The sequence below is a fragment of the Myotis myotis genome, unplaced genomic scaffold (genome assembly GCF_014108235.1).
Source record: "Myotis myotis isolate mMyoMyo1 unplaced genomic scaffold, mMyoMyo1.p scaffold_m19_p_15, whole genome shotgun sequence".
In the NCBI taxonomy this organism is placed as follows: domain Eukaryota; kingdom Metazoa; phylum Chordata; class Mammalia; order Chiroptera; family Vespertilionidae; genus Myotis; species Myotis myotis.
Genome location: NW_023416319.1, coordinates 29,494,387 through 29,509,920, shown reverse-complemented (window position 1 = coordinate 29,509,920; position 15,534 = coordinate 29,494,387). Strand labels below are relative to the sequence as shown.

Sequence of the window (15,534 nt, the reverse complement as noted above, 5' to 3'; positions counted from 1 at the left end):
ATTCTGTTATTTTAGTATAGTCATTCAAATGGCAAAGATGTTAAAAAGTATTTAATTGAGAGAGATTTATTATAGTCTACATTTTCAAAAGAGACTCAATTTGAAATGTTAAACAGTTATCCATGAATTAGTTTATACATCCCTAAGAAAATTATGTTCTAAGTATTTTGCATATAAATTCTGTATCAGTTAACTTTACTGGGATGCACTTTTATCTGCAAAGATTTATTTCTAAACAAGAGATTTGGAGTCATTTTGATCAATTTTCTTCTGACTAAATGCAGCTGTTTATGGTAGATCCTTACAATGTTATATGATTCAGCAATAAAAGTTCTAATCTATAAAAGACATGGAGGGAGTTAAATATATATTGCAAAGAACCCAGTCCAAAAAGTCTACAGATTGTATGATTTAAATTATATTATATTCTGGAAAAGACAAAAGTATACAGACAGTAAAAAGATCAGTGGTGGCAGGTTCAGGGGGAGGGAAAAAATGAATATGTGAAGAACAGGAGATGCTTTTGGCCATTAAAACTACTCTGTATGATACTGTGATGGTGGATATATGACATATGCATGTGTCCAAGCTGTAGTCCTGTGTAACAGAAAAAAAAATGACGCCTGATGTAAACTGTGCTTTAATAATGTGCTGATATTGGTCCATCAATGGTAACAAATGGACCACACTAATGCAGACATTAATAATAGGGAAAACCGGGGATACATATGGAACTCTACACTTTCTGCTCGATTTTTCTGAAAACCTATAACTACTCTAAAAAACAAAGTTTATTAATTTAAAAACATATGCATCTGTTTTACATATAAAATATAGGGGGGTGAAGATAATGCAAATAGTAAAATAATAAGCTAATAAAATTTAATTTGATATTAATCATAACTAAGGTTCTTTAATTGAATTATTATTTAGTCTCTATTTGAAAATTCATTTAGGTGATTTTAAGATTTCAGTCAAAAATCTGTGAATTTTGTTTAAAATGGCCAATAAAGCCCAAATGTTGTCCTTGGAGAGATAATGGGAGCTAGTGATATCACCCACTATGTCAGGAACATGGGCATGAAACCCAGCTCAGGTCAAACCTTGCGAAAGAACCTCTGCTGAAGGCCCTTCCTGATGGCATTTATAAAACAACTGAGGTATCCTTCAGTAGATGATTGGATAAAGAAGGTATGATACTTATATACAGTGGAATACTACTCAGCCATTAAAAAAAAAAAAGATGAAATACTGCCATTTGCGACATGGATGAATCTTGAGGATATCATGCTAAGTGAAATAAGTCAAATGGAAAAAGTCAAGAACCATATGATTTCGCGCATATGTGGTATATAAAACTGGAAGCAATAAATGAATAAACAAGACAACCAAAAAAAACCTCATAGATATGGACAACGGCATTGTGATTAACAAAGGAAAGGGGGTAGGGAGATAGTAAAGGGTAAAGGGTGCCAAAAATATGGTGATGGAAGGAGATTTGACTTTGTGTAGTAAACACACAATGCAATATGCAGATGATGTATCATAGAATTGTACACTTGAAACCTATGTAATTTTAACCAGTGTCAGCCTAATAAATTTAAAAAATTAAAATAAATAAAATAAGAAACCATCTGTCTTTCCAGTGTTCAAAGGAAATTCCTCTGTTAAGGAATATTAGTTTCCTTGAGCACGCTCTTAGCAGTCTTTTTCTAGACTGTGGGATTCCAGGTGATCTCTTGGCTCTAACTTCATCAGTGAAGCAGTGCCTAATTGTGTTAAGTGCCTCTCTTATTGTAAAAGTGATTTTTCTTAGTTATATCAGCAGTAAATCTAGCTTCAAAAAGTAAAATTCTTGAATTTCAGACTCTCATCAACTACTTGTTTTGAATTTGGAGGTAAAAAGTTAATTGGAAGAGGGTAATTGGTGTATGGTTTATATAAAATAGATGAATTTCAACTATATCAATTAATAGCAGGAGAAATTTTGTTTTGAAAAACTATCTTTGAGGAATTCTTTATTTGGCTATTTTTCTTGCTTCTGGAATTAATCAACAGGTTGCTATTATACTCAACAGAAATAAAAGAGGGAATGAGAAATCAGATTATATCAGACTCAGAATGACAGAACCAGAAACCGCCCTTCAGATAGTTTATTCTAAAAATCATAAACTATCAGCCCATAGATCAGACCAAGTCAGATGTTGCTTTAAAAAATAAACTTCCATTGGTTGCCAAAATGTAAAAGTTTATAGAATTCACATAAAATTTTGAATTTACTTTTCCAGTTTAAAATCACAGTGAACTTGCACCATTGCATAGTAGTTACCCTTATTAAATAGAGCATGCAATGGGACCAATTCTTTACTTTTAACCCCTTTCCTATTAATTTATGCTCAGCTCATTTTTTTTCCTTCTTTTTTTTATTGCTTAAAATATTACATAGGGTATTACATATGTGTCCTTTTTTTAATTTTATTCAATTTTGTTATCTTTCTATTCTCTCTGTCATCTGATTTTAAGAGTCTTGATTTACACCAATTGCTTCATTTTGTATTCAAATTATATCTGACTCCAAAAGAAAGATGTAATTTATCCCAATCAAGTAACTTGTACTTTCCAGAGCATAAAATAAAATGTGTCCTGCCTGGCAATAAATAGAAATTTTGTAATTTAGTGCCCATTATCATAGAGTTTCATTTAATTCGAGCCTGGAGAAAATTGCATTTTTATGGTATGTTTTGATTCTGGTAGAAAGAAGTGTATTGGAACAATTAAGACAAAGGTTAATAAGGAGATATTTTGTCTAGAAGTAAATCTGTTTTAAACATTAGTAACAAATAGAATATTAAATGCTTTTACTAGTATGCATTGCATTTAAAATCCTTCTTAAATTATACAAGTTAATTTGTCCAGTATTAATCATTTCTATCCATATTGTATAAAAATACAAAAAAAATATTATTTTTAAATTTGAAGTAAAAGATGGCATTTCTCTAATGTTAGAGCTTAAGGTACATTAGCTGCTGACTTTATATTTCTGTACTTTATAAGGATCAATAAATTATTTGTGGAAAGTACAAAATTTAGCTTATATCATGCAGTAAACAAGACAGACAAGTAAATAATTGAAGCAATGCTTAATTCCACAAGAAGTAATTCATTTAGTTTATGAAAATTATTGCAATATATGACTAACATTATTTCTTATGTAAACTTAAGTTGTATGTAACTTGATCTGTCATAAGTTAACAATTCATTGCTCTTCATAGTAAAGCCATGTATATCAGCTATATAATTGCATCATAACAATATTAACACAAACTTAATAAGTTAAAACAATACATATATCATCTTGAAGTTTTTGTAGCTCAACAGTTGTTCACCTCCTATACTCTTTGTTCCATAGACTCACATAGTTTTGAATCAAGATTAGGGCCAGGGCCGGGGTCTCAGCTCTGGCTTGACTAGGGAGGGGTCCATGTCCAAGCTCATGTGTTTTTTGATTGGATTCCGTTACTTGTGGGATGTAGGACTCAGGGCCTCAGTTCCTCACTGACGGTTGATCAGACATCATCTTCAGTATGTTGTCAGGCAGACAATTCCATATGTTCACTTATTTCATAAATCCAACCAAGGAGATGGAGTCTACTAACAAAAATGAAGTTGCACATTAAAATCTTATGTAATCACTGAGGTGAGGTCACATCTACTTCACCGATTTCTATCCTTAAGAAACAAGTCACTCTCTGCCCCTTCTGAAAGGGGAGAGGAATACTCAAGGGTAGGAATACTGAAAGTTGGAGATTATTGACAGCCTTTTTAAAGACTACTGTGTTTCTGTAGATCTCTGATTTTAACCTTTTTCATGTTTTTATTTAATAATTACCATGATCAACCACTAAGCAATGTGACAAACAGAAAATTGTCTTGATGTCTCTTTATAATATAAAGTAGCACACAGTTTATTCATAATCAAAGGAGTCCATCAAAACCAACCTAGTGTCACTTTTGTAAATGCCTTCTTTTTTTGTAGTAGACTACTATCAGTTTTAATTCAAAGTCACCAAAGGCATCCTTATTTTACTGAACTGAAACTACAATAATGACTAAATACATTTCTTATGGAACATAATTATGTTTCTTAGGTATCTTACTTAAGAAGTGTCTACCTAGGCAAATGTATCTTTTTCTAATTTAGTTGGGACTATTTGATTGGAAGTGATAGGAATCTTAGATAAATGAGAAATAAAAGAAAAAAATAATTTTTCCATGACTGAAATAATGAGCTTACCTAGCTTTAAGTATAGCAGCGTTTAAAATATAGTCCAAGTGAAGGGATTCTATTTTAATCCCAATTTATTTCATTTGTCTTGGCATCATGCTCAACAAGAACATTCCTATAGACTACAAGCATTAAAATTCTACAAAAATTACAAAATAAACACCGTATTTTCTAATAAGTAACAGTAACATTTCTGGGCACAGCTTTCATTAGCTTTGAGAGACATTTACCATGCATAAACACAGAGCAAAGATGATAAAGTGTCCTCATTGGCCAGAGAGAGCTAATGTGTTTATCCATATATCTCAAGGAATTGGTTGGCCTTACCCAAACCACTTAGAATGAGAATGGAGGAGGAAGAGTTATCCAAGGCAAATTCTGGATGCTGTTAACAAAAGAAGGCAGAAAGGATGCAGGAGAGTAAAATAAATAGTTATTGACCATGTAATAAATATATGGACCACCATTAGGAGCTGCAGCATCTGTAAGATATAGCACTTTATATTTAGGTAACCGAGTGAAACAATTATGTAGACTACAGTGCCAAAGAACATAGCAATTTGGACAAGATGTTTATGAAAGGTTATGTGTAATTACATTTTCAAACTATATTTGTGTCTCAGTATCTATATATATATATAAAAGCCTAAGCGACCGAACGACCAGTAGACTGGTTCCTATGACATGCACTGACCACCGGGGGGAAGACACTCAAGGCAGGAGCTGCTCCATGGTGGTCAGTGTGCTCCCACAGCCAACTCCACAGCCAGTCAGCTCCAATTAGCACCAATTGCCGGCCAGGCCAAGGGACCCCACCTGTGCACGAATTTGTGCACTGGGCCTCTAGTTTGTTATAAAAGGCTTCAATAAAGAAACAATATATATGATTGCACTAGATTAGAAGAACTGAGAAAATGGGGATTAAAATGAGGGGTAACATTAAAAGTGTAAGTATTGAAAGAAAAATACCATATGCAAGAAATGGCAATGGGATTTATGTTAGCAAAGAAACTAAAGCTTATTAGGAATCAGATGAGTTAGACAGATTGACTAGACTACAAAAAGACTCAGATATTAAAAATTGTATTTAATAATTTTCTAAATTTATTGGAGCTGGATGATACAAATACCTGTGACTTATAAAAGTGAGATTATTTGCATTAATTTATGCAAAAAAGTTATGATAGCTTAGTTAGAGTGACCAATATTGCATAATGAAATTGAGATTTTGAGAATTATATAATGAGTTGTTGAAAATATATTTTTGATTTAAAAATGTACAATAGTGTGGCTACAGCTAAGCAAAATAAGTATGTAATTTCAAAAGAAGTGTGAATTTTTTGATGCCATCTCTTCAAGTACTTTTAGTAAAGTTAGAGCTTTGCAATTGAGCAAGAAAAAAGATGAAAAAGAGACATTTGGAAGCCATGTGCTTAAATATGATAGCATCAAACAAACAATAGCAACATTTTACTTTAGCAGTTGAGATAGCAAATTGTACCTCTCTGTTGTTTTCAGTCTGGAAGGTGCTTTAGAGACAAGTGAAAAGAATTTTTAATGATATTTGGCAAATAATAAAGTAGTAGTATGTTCCATCTTAAATTGAAAACAATGCAAGCAACAAGACATTATTAAAAGAGCATTTGCATAATTTTAGACAATTTTTAAGGTTGGAGTCAATATACTTTCTGAAAACCTTCAGAAAATATTATTATTCACATAAACACATACACATAAACTAACATTCTATTATGAAATTCAAAACTCCATCCTGGCAAAATGGGCAATAAAAAATTAATTATTTTCTCTAAACCTGCAGGCCTCCTCCCGTAAGTGAACTCGCAGCCAGAGGGACTGCAGTGGGTGTAATTTCTGCTGCGGCCATCAATCAGAGCATTGTCTACTCCATTGTTTCAGGAAATGAGGAGGGTGAGTAGATGTTTAGTCTGAGTTTTTACCATAAACTAATCAACTTGGATTTGGAATTATTTCAGATTGAATTATTGTTTACTCTATATTTAAAAAACAAAAACATTTCTGGCTTCAATGTAATTGGTAATTATGTGCTGAATCTGATTAAAAATCCAGTTACAGTAATGAGAGTGCGTCCCCTCCCCCCAACCAGGAAATACTAAATATCTAATTCTGGCAGTCTTCTCCTGCTTTTCAATTAAGGATATTTTAATGGCATTTCTTCAAATTTAATGTAAGCTATAGTTATTGCTTTCCAGGACTCTCTTCCCACTATTCTGTACCATCTACCACCTGTACTCCATGTCATATACTAGTAGTAGCTAATTCTGAAGAAATTTTAGAACCATAAATGTTTGTGAATGCCCAAAGAGGCACATGTATGACAAAAGCCATGTATATTGTATAATAATATTCCTCAAACAGTTAAATTAGACATACAATTAACAGTTACATTTTGTCTACCCATCACGTTTCACTCAGAAGAGGATGGTTTCTGAGTCTCTAGGAATAAGTCCATAGCTCAGTCTTTATCGCCCGTTCTTTGTGTCACTGTTATCCACAAGTTAGTTGTCCTCTGCTTTTCCCTTTTGATGAACTGTATGGCCTGGCATATTATAGGTAGCCCAAGTGGTTAATATATATTTAATAAATGCATGAAGAATAAGTATGAAATTAATGAATTAATGTTAATGAATTTTGCACAAAAATTGTAAAGGCCTTTTTCAAGTGTTCCAACAACCAACCATTACAAGAAATCGCTGCCCCTAAAGCAGTGCTCAACATCATACTTTTCTTATTGTTTCCTTCTTTGTTTCTACCACTATGCCTCCTCTCTAAACCTTACTAAATTTCCTTTTCCCTTGCATTCCCAGCATCTGACTGAAGCTGTGATTTCTCAATTTGTTCTGATACTTCTTTCTGTGATTCTATCAGTTCTCTTCCTTGGAAAAAGCAGAGGGATTCTACTTATTACCCTTCTTATGCCACAGTGACTATTGTTAATGTATTATATTTATATATATATATATATATATATATATATATATATATATATATATATATATATATAAAACAAGTATTTATTGAGCACCTATTAGATACTAAGTGATCTTCCAGCCACAAGGGATAGACCAGTGAATAAAGAAGGCAGATCCTTGCCCTCGTACAAATTACTAAACTGATAAGTATAAGTATTTAGGCAGTAATAAATACTATGGAGAAAACTAAAGAGAAAAATATAACATGAGTGCAAGAGGTGAGATAGTTTACAATTTACCAAAGTGCCCTGCTCTTCCTTCAAATATATATTAAATGGGAAAATTCACTGAACAAATCGACATCAGAGCGTAATATTTGAAGCTATTTAAAATAAGAAACCATATTTTCTAAATAATCACCATGTTTTTCCCTAAAGTGTCCTTAGCAGGACACAATCTATAGGATAATAAGATGCATTAAATCATAAAAAGTATAATAATTTAATAAGATAATAAAATAGTTGGCTAAACAAAATGAAATGGGTTTCTTCAAAACAGAATTTCTGTCTTAAGTATGGTAGAAGACCATCTGAATCTAGGGTGAGGGGTATATTATGCATTGCTCCCAAATGCAAATGATCACAGAAACATTGATTTCAAGGAGAATCTCAGAAAAAAATAGAATTTCAAGGCCTATGATTAGGGTAACACTGATGTTTATAATTTCTGGAATATAAGTTTCCAAAGAGCTGAAACATAGTTTCCAAAAGCCAGCTTCTTATCCCTATATGCACTACTGCTAAAAACGTGTTTTGAACTCACAATGCCTTTTAAGAATTGTTTTTACTTGAAGTTTGAGGAAAATGACCAAGCAATTACATTTTAATTCTAGGTAAGTTTGGAATTAATAACATCACGGGTGTTATCTATGTGAACGACCTTCTGGACTATGAAACAAGGACAAGCTATGTACTTCGAGTCCAAGCTGATTCCCTGGAAGTGGTCCTCGCCAATCTCCGAGTTCCTTCAAAAAGTAAGTTATGTTATTTAAAGATTTTAAAATAAATGTATGGTGTTTCTGCTCATCTTACTTTAATTTTAAAAAAAATATATTACAATTGACATACAATATTATATTAGTTTCAGGTGTATAACCCTGTGATTCTACATTTATATAGCTTATGAAGTGATCACTGTGATAAATCAAATGCTCATCTGACACCATATGTACTAGTAGTTATTGCAATATTACTATGTTCCCTATACTGTACTATACATTCTTGTAAGTATTCTTTAACTACCGATTTATACTTCTAAATTCCTTCACCTTTTTCACCCATCCCCCCAACCCCTCTTCCACCTGGCAACCGTCAGAATGTCCTTTGTATCTATGAGTCCGCTTCTATTCTCTTGTTTGATTATTTTGTTTTTAGATTCCACATGTGATTGAAATCATCTGACATTTGTCTTTCTCTGACTTATTGCATTCAGCACAATACCCTCTAGGTCCCTTGTTGCACATAGCAATATTTCTTTTTTTTTTAATATATTTTTATTGTTTTTTTACAGAGAGGAAGGGAGAAGGATAGAGAGTTAGAAACATCAATAAGTGAGAAACATCGATCAGCTGCCTCCTGCACACCTCCTACTGGGGATGTGCCCGCAACCAAGGTACAGGCCCTTGACTGGAATTGAACCTGGGACCCTTGAGTCCGCAGGCTGATGCTCTACCCACTGAGCCAAACCGGTTAGGGCAATAGCAATATTTCAGTATTTTTTAGGGCTGAATCATAATCCATTGAGTGTATGTACCACTTCCTTATCCATTCATGTAATGATGGACACTTAGGTCCCTTCCATATCTTGGCCATTGTAAATAATGCTGCAATCAACATTCTGATGTATATGTCTTTTTGTTTCTATGTTTTGGGTTTCTTTAAATCAATACCCAGAAGTGGAGTTTCTGGGTAATCCTCCTTTGTCTCTGGTTATAACCGTGGTAAAACTTATTGTGTCTGGTACAAGTATTGTCACCCAGCTTTTTGTTTACATTTTCATGAAATATCCTTTTCCATCCCTTTATATTTAGACTGTGTGTATCTTTCAATCTGAAGTGTATCTCTATAAGGGTCTTACTTTGTTATCCATTAAGCTACCATAATATGTCTTTTAATTGGAGCATTTAATATATTCACATTTTAAGTAGTTTTGATAAGACATGAGTTTATTGACATTTTATTATTTATATTTTTTAGGTTTTTTTTTCCCCTTTTCTTCTTAAAGAAGACCCTTTAACATTTCTTATAATACTGGTTTGATAGTGATGAACTCCTTTAGCTTTTCTTGTCTGGAAAGCTCTTTATCTGTCCCTCAATTATAAATGACAGTTTTTCTACGGAGAGTAATCGTGCTTATAGGTACTTGCTTTTCATCACTTTGACCATTTTAAGCCAATCCCTTCTGGCCTGCATAGTTTCTTTGGAAAAATCAGCTGACAGTCTTATGGGAGCTCCCTATAGGTAACTAACTGCTTTTCTATCATTGCTTTTAAGATTTTCTCTTTCTCTTTAACCTTTGGCATTTTAATTATGTGTCTTGGTGTGGGCCTCTTTGGGTGTATATTTTATGGTACTCTCTACTCTCTGTGCTGCCTGGTCTTGTATGTCTATTTCTTTCACCAAGTTAGGAAAGTTTTCTGTCATTTTTTTTTTTCAGATAAGTTTTCAATTTCTTGCTCTCTCTCTCTCTACTCATTCTGGCATCCCAATGCTATAAATGTTGGTAATGCTTGAAGTTGTCCAAGAGGCTTCTTACGCTATTCTCATTTTTTTGGATTCTTTTTTCTTTTTGCTGTTCTGATTGTTTTCTGCTTCCTTATATTCCAAATCACTAATTTGGTTCTCTGCTTTATCTGCTTTTCTGTTAAATACCAGTAATTTAGTCTTCATTTTCTTGTCCCTTTTTTAAGCTGTTGAAGTTCTCATAAAGTTTCTTAAGCATTCTTATATCCATTGTTTTTAACTTCGTATCTGGTGGTTTGCTTGCCTCCATTTTATTTAATTCTTATCCTGGAGGTTTCTCCTGTTCTTTTATTTGGAATATGTTTCTTTGTCTACTCATTTCACTGTTTCCTTGTATTTGTTTCTATATATTAAGTGGATCTGCTACATCTCCTGGACTTGGTACAGTGGTCTTAAGTAGTAGGTGTCATGTAGGGCTCAGTGATGCAGCCTCCCCAGTCACTGATCTGGGTACTTTGGGTGTGCACCATCCTGTTGTAGTTAAGCCTTGATTGCTGTTTGCATGTTCCTGGGAGCAATTGAACCCCCAGGCTGATTGGCAGCAGGGACTAGCTATAACTGCAGCAAAGGGACTGCTGTGCAGAGTCTGACCCCATGGAGCAGGACTTGCTTCAATGGGGCTTTGGTGCCTACCAAATCTGCCCCTTTAGGTGTGGCTTGTGGAGGCGGTTAGGTTGTAATTTGGCATGGTCTGAAGCTGTCCACCAGATGCACTGGCTCTGGGGCCTCCCCAGGGGGTGCACAGGCAGCCACCACTTGTGTTCAGCCCAGGGCCACCCAGCATGAGCTACAGAGAAATATGAAGATGGCTGCTATTTGTGCTGGGCTTGAAGGTACCCAGGAGAGGTCAAGCTGTGGGAAAAGACTAGCTGCCACTAGTGCCAGACCTGAGGCCACTGAGCAAGACATATGGGGTACACAGAGGTCAGATGCTGGTTTTTGCTTGTGTTTTTTGTTTGTTTGTTTGTTTGTTGTAAGAGATTTTAGGAAAATCCAAAGCATGAGCCAAGAGAGGTAATTTGTATGGAAAAGCCACTGGAAATGGCTTGGGTGAGCCTGCAAGTTGCATGGGGTGGGGTCTCAGAGAATCACCAGAGCTGGGTGAACAGTGTTAGCTAGAGTGATGGAAACTCAGATTTCATGCCCATCTACCTGCTTAGTGAGGATAGGGCTCAGCAAGGGAACAATGCCCTCTGCCAGCATTTCTGTATGGAAGAAAGCTGCCCCTTCAGCTCTTGCCCTGATGCCAGCCAGACAATTCGGTTTCCCCCTATACGTCTCTGGTGCTTTTCCAGCTGTTGCCCCAGTGCTGGAACTTAGAGCAAGTGAGTCCAAGTAAGTACATATGTGGCCCCTTCTAGAGGAACTCCTGTGACTCCAGTATTCTTCAGTCTCACTCAGCCACAATCCCTGCTGCTTCTCACAACCAGAAGGTTTAGGGACTTCTCTTCCCAGCACTGGAGCCCTGGGCTGGGGGTTCTGATGTAGGGCCAGGACCTCTCGCTCCTTAGGGGAGACCTCTGCTGCTGAGATATCCCTCCTGATTTTTAACCACCACAGCCCTTTTCATGTCTGTCTTCCTCCTACCAGTCTCAGTGTGGCTTCTTCTTTATATCCTTAGTAATAGGACTTCTGTTCAGCTAGCTTTCAGGCCGTTCTGAATGATGGTTGCTCTGTAATTTAGTTGTAATTTTGATGTGGTTGTGGGAGGTTTTGAGTAACAAGTTTACTTGCACTGCCGTCTTGACTGAACTTGGCTCATTTTCTAATGAAATTGATTTCTAAAAGTTCTCAGTGGAGAATAAACTAAGACCATTAATATTCAGAGATGTTTGTCCTTTTAATTTCTAAAATATGACAATGCTGAGAGTGATTTCATGCTCCTGAACTGTCAAGGCAATAGCATACTATTTCTGAACTTTGTGTACAATATTATAGAATACCATCATTATCTGTGTATGTGAGATTATAAACATTATTTCATCCCACTGTGAGGTTCTGGCTAGCCCTCTGGAATGTAGTATATTTTTAATGAGTGCATAACCACTAGATATTCTGTGAATTGTGTGGCTTCTGGTACTTATATATTTTCTTATAATAGAGGAAAACACATCTTAAAATTAATGACTAACATTTATTATAATTTATTTGCTGCATTATATGTAATTCACACACATTTCTAGGAGATAAGAAATATTAATTTCACTACAAGGATATGATAAGGAAAGTTTAAGTGATTTTCTAAACATAATACTTGTCAGTAAATGAAAAGTTGAAGGTTTAGGCTCACATTTTTTGACTCCAAAATCTTTCTCCAACATTCCAGTATCATATAGTTCATGCACACAGAGGAACAAGTAAAAACCAGTTTGTGAAGGGGGCCAGCACAGATTCTGAGAGCTGTTACTAGCAAGGGGTGAATTCTATTCTCTTCCATTCACAGCCATAATACTCCTTTGCATTTAAGTAATCCATCTCTCTTTATTTTTTATAGTTACAACAGAAATTTTAGAATCTAGGAAACCCAAGAAAACCAAATTTAATGTATCCATTAGAATAGAGTCTCAGAAAGAGTCTAAAAAGTGAAACAGGATCTGAAACACTTATTTTTTACGCTGGGGCCATTCCTAGACATCCTATCACTCCATCAATCAACATTTTGAGAAGGGGAAAGAGGAAAAGAGGAGAGAGCATGAGAGCTAGAGCACACATATGGATGTCAGAAGGAGAGAGCTCAGGCCTTCTAAGAGAAAGGAGAGCAATATGGGAGTAAAAGGCTGAAGATGCATTATAGAATTTTCTGTCTCAGTTCAGCTCCTGGCGATCATAAATAATAAAGCACTCCTTTGCATTTACTTCAAATCTCACTGATCTAGTGTCAAGGGCTGCACAGGTACAACCAAATCATTTTAAAGAAATATTTTTCAAGAAATATCTCTGATTTCTAGGAATAGAAATATCTTTAGTTCTTGCATGTGAATATAATACAACTACCCTCATTACTGTAATTTGAATGTAAATCTAAGGCTAATAATGATTTACCCAATGCACATATGAATGCTTGTATGTGCCCTATTATGCATGTAGAGGTAAGACCAAATAGCCAATTCATGAATTATATTCTTGGAAATGCATAAAGCTTAAAAGCTAAATGTTTGTTTAATGCCCGATTCTTGGCTATTCTTATTAACATTTCAAGACTAACCTTTGCTTCTTGAGTGTGAAGTACAAACATGTATTTTTAACACATTTCATTTATTAATGTCTGTTAATGACTTATAATCAATTCTTAGCCATTAGCTATGCAAATAAGATCATTATGTAAATTAAGGTTAATTAATTAATTGTCTAAAGGTTCATCCCTTCTTCAGAATTAGCTGCCCTGTGCTCTTTAGCTCTACCACATATCATAGGGATACGATAATAAACAGAATGAATTTAACTCATTAAATAAATATTTTATTGTGATTTCTTTACCAAAAAGTTACTAATGAAGCTATTTTTAAAGTAAGTTTTACAACTATGCTGTTACTAGATTTACTATTTAAATGCAAATTAATAATTAAAATAGGAAAATTTTGGAATTTATTTCCAAAATTTGATAGCAGCAGTATTTAAAAGATTTTAATCCTTTAGTATGGAACATTCCAAACATTAATAAAAATATAGAAACTATTATTATGAACCTCACTGTATCAGCTTTCGAGATTCAATATTAGTAAGGCCTGGGCACTCTTTCATCTCTACTTCCATTTGCTTCCGCACTCTATTATTTGAAGCAGAGCAGAAACATAATATTTCATCTGTAAATATTTCTGAAGTCTGAGTTTTGATGACTGTTTTCAGTGGGCCATTTCATATTTTTCTCTGTCTCCTTTATTTCCTAAAAATTGGCAATTAGATCTGGAGTCCTGATTACATTACTAAAGGTTTGTGAATGTTGATAAAACACAAACAATTACTGGGTCTGAAAAGAAAAACATTATTACTTATGAAAGTATTATCACGAATATCAGCATAGCAATGAGTATATAATGCACAACCCCCTAAATTTCACAGGCAAAGTGTAGGGCCAGATAACAGCTGCACATGACTGGCACGCACCACAGAAGAACTCTGAACTTACTAGTAGAGACTGTGCCACTTTAGAGAAAGCAATCACAATCACAAGTCTTTGTCAAAAGAGAGGTAGGCTACCCTAACTGGTTTGGCTCAGTGGAGAGAGCACTGGCCTGAGGATTAGGGGGTCCTGAGTTCGAGTCTTTCTGGTCAAGGGCACATTCCTGGGTTGTGGGCTCAATCCCCAGTACGGGGTATCCAGGAGGCAGCCGATCAGTGATTCTCTCTCATCATTGATGTTTCTCTCTCTCCCTCTCCCTCTTTTCTGAAATAAATAAAAATATATTTTTTAAAAAAGAGGAGAGGTAGGCTAACTCTCTATCCCTCTCCCTTCCTCTCTGTAAAAAATCAATAAAATATATTTAATAAAAACAAATAAATTGCTGGACTACATGAGGCATCCCTGCAAACTTTATCTCACTTTTCAAATTGCCAGCTGCATAAACAGCCCTACATCCCAGATAAGAAAATGGTCAGGGCATTGTGCAACTTCGGCATGCTCAGAAAGATGTATAGAAGCACCAGCTGCCTGAGGTATAATGCCTCCCAATGCCTGGCTATCCAAATCTGCCTCTCTGTTATGAGAGAGGATTCCACAAGATTCAAACATTACATTGTCACCTTCATCAATTTCCTCAAATATTTAAATACATTTTTGAATCCAAGGGTATTTGAAATATTTGTTGAACCAGTGGAATTTTTTCACAGTTGATGAATTTGAGAGTTTTATAGTCTCTTAACTTTCACATTATGTTAGCTGTCACCAAGTTAATAGGTTTTCACTTCAGTGCTTTAGATCTTTTTATCCAGATCGTCTAGATACCTTTTTCCCTTTCCTAACTACTGGCTTTTATCTGTTAAACTGAACTAGTCAATTTTAGAAGTAGTGGTAATCTAATAAATATATGATCAAATGAATGAATTATGAATAAAATAATCCAAAGTAACAGAAAACATTTTTAAAGAGTACATTTTCCCAAGAATTGATTTTAAAAAATTACATAGATAAAGTTTAAGTAATTTTGGTCTGCTACTTCATTAGATTAGTGCTAAAATAAAAGTAGTAGAGATAAAATGTATCCCAATAAATCACAAATATAATGTATCTCTAAAGTTGTTTTCTATTCAACAATCTCTAGGCTTAACACATCACTGACTATTGGTTTTGGACCCACAGAGATGGCTGGTGGCAGTACACAATGCAGCTTAGTACAGAAGAGGGAACAACCAACATACTAGTGATCAGAGAAGACTTTTCAAATGGGTTGCCCTTTGAGCTGTATTCATAAGAATGAGTAGATAAGGTTTGAAAGGACAGTTCCAAAGACAAAGCATATATTCGAATTGATGAAAAAATAAATATTAAACTGGAACTTTA

At 34.7% G+C, this 15,534-nt stretch overlaps 1 protein-coding gene across 17 annotated transcripts in view; it reads left to right on the top strand.

The window, feature by feature from the left end:
* The window catches only part of PCDH15 (protocadherin related 15), a 544,558-nt gene that overhangs the window by 423,121 nt on the left and 105,903 nt on the right, over positions 1-15,534 (top strand). For all 17 annotated transcript variants that reach the window (XM_036336780.1, XM_036336778.1, XM_036336777.1 and 14 more), the window contains 2 exons: positions 6,105-6,214; positions 8,129-8,269. In XM_036336780.1, coding sequence (XP_036192673.1) covers positions 6,105-6,214; positions 8,129-8,269 — 251 coding nt within the window. The remainder of the gene's footprint in view (positions 1-6,104; positions 6,215-8,128; positions 8,270-15,534) is intronic.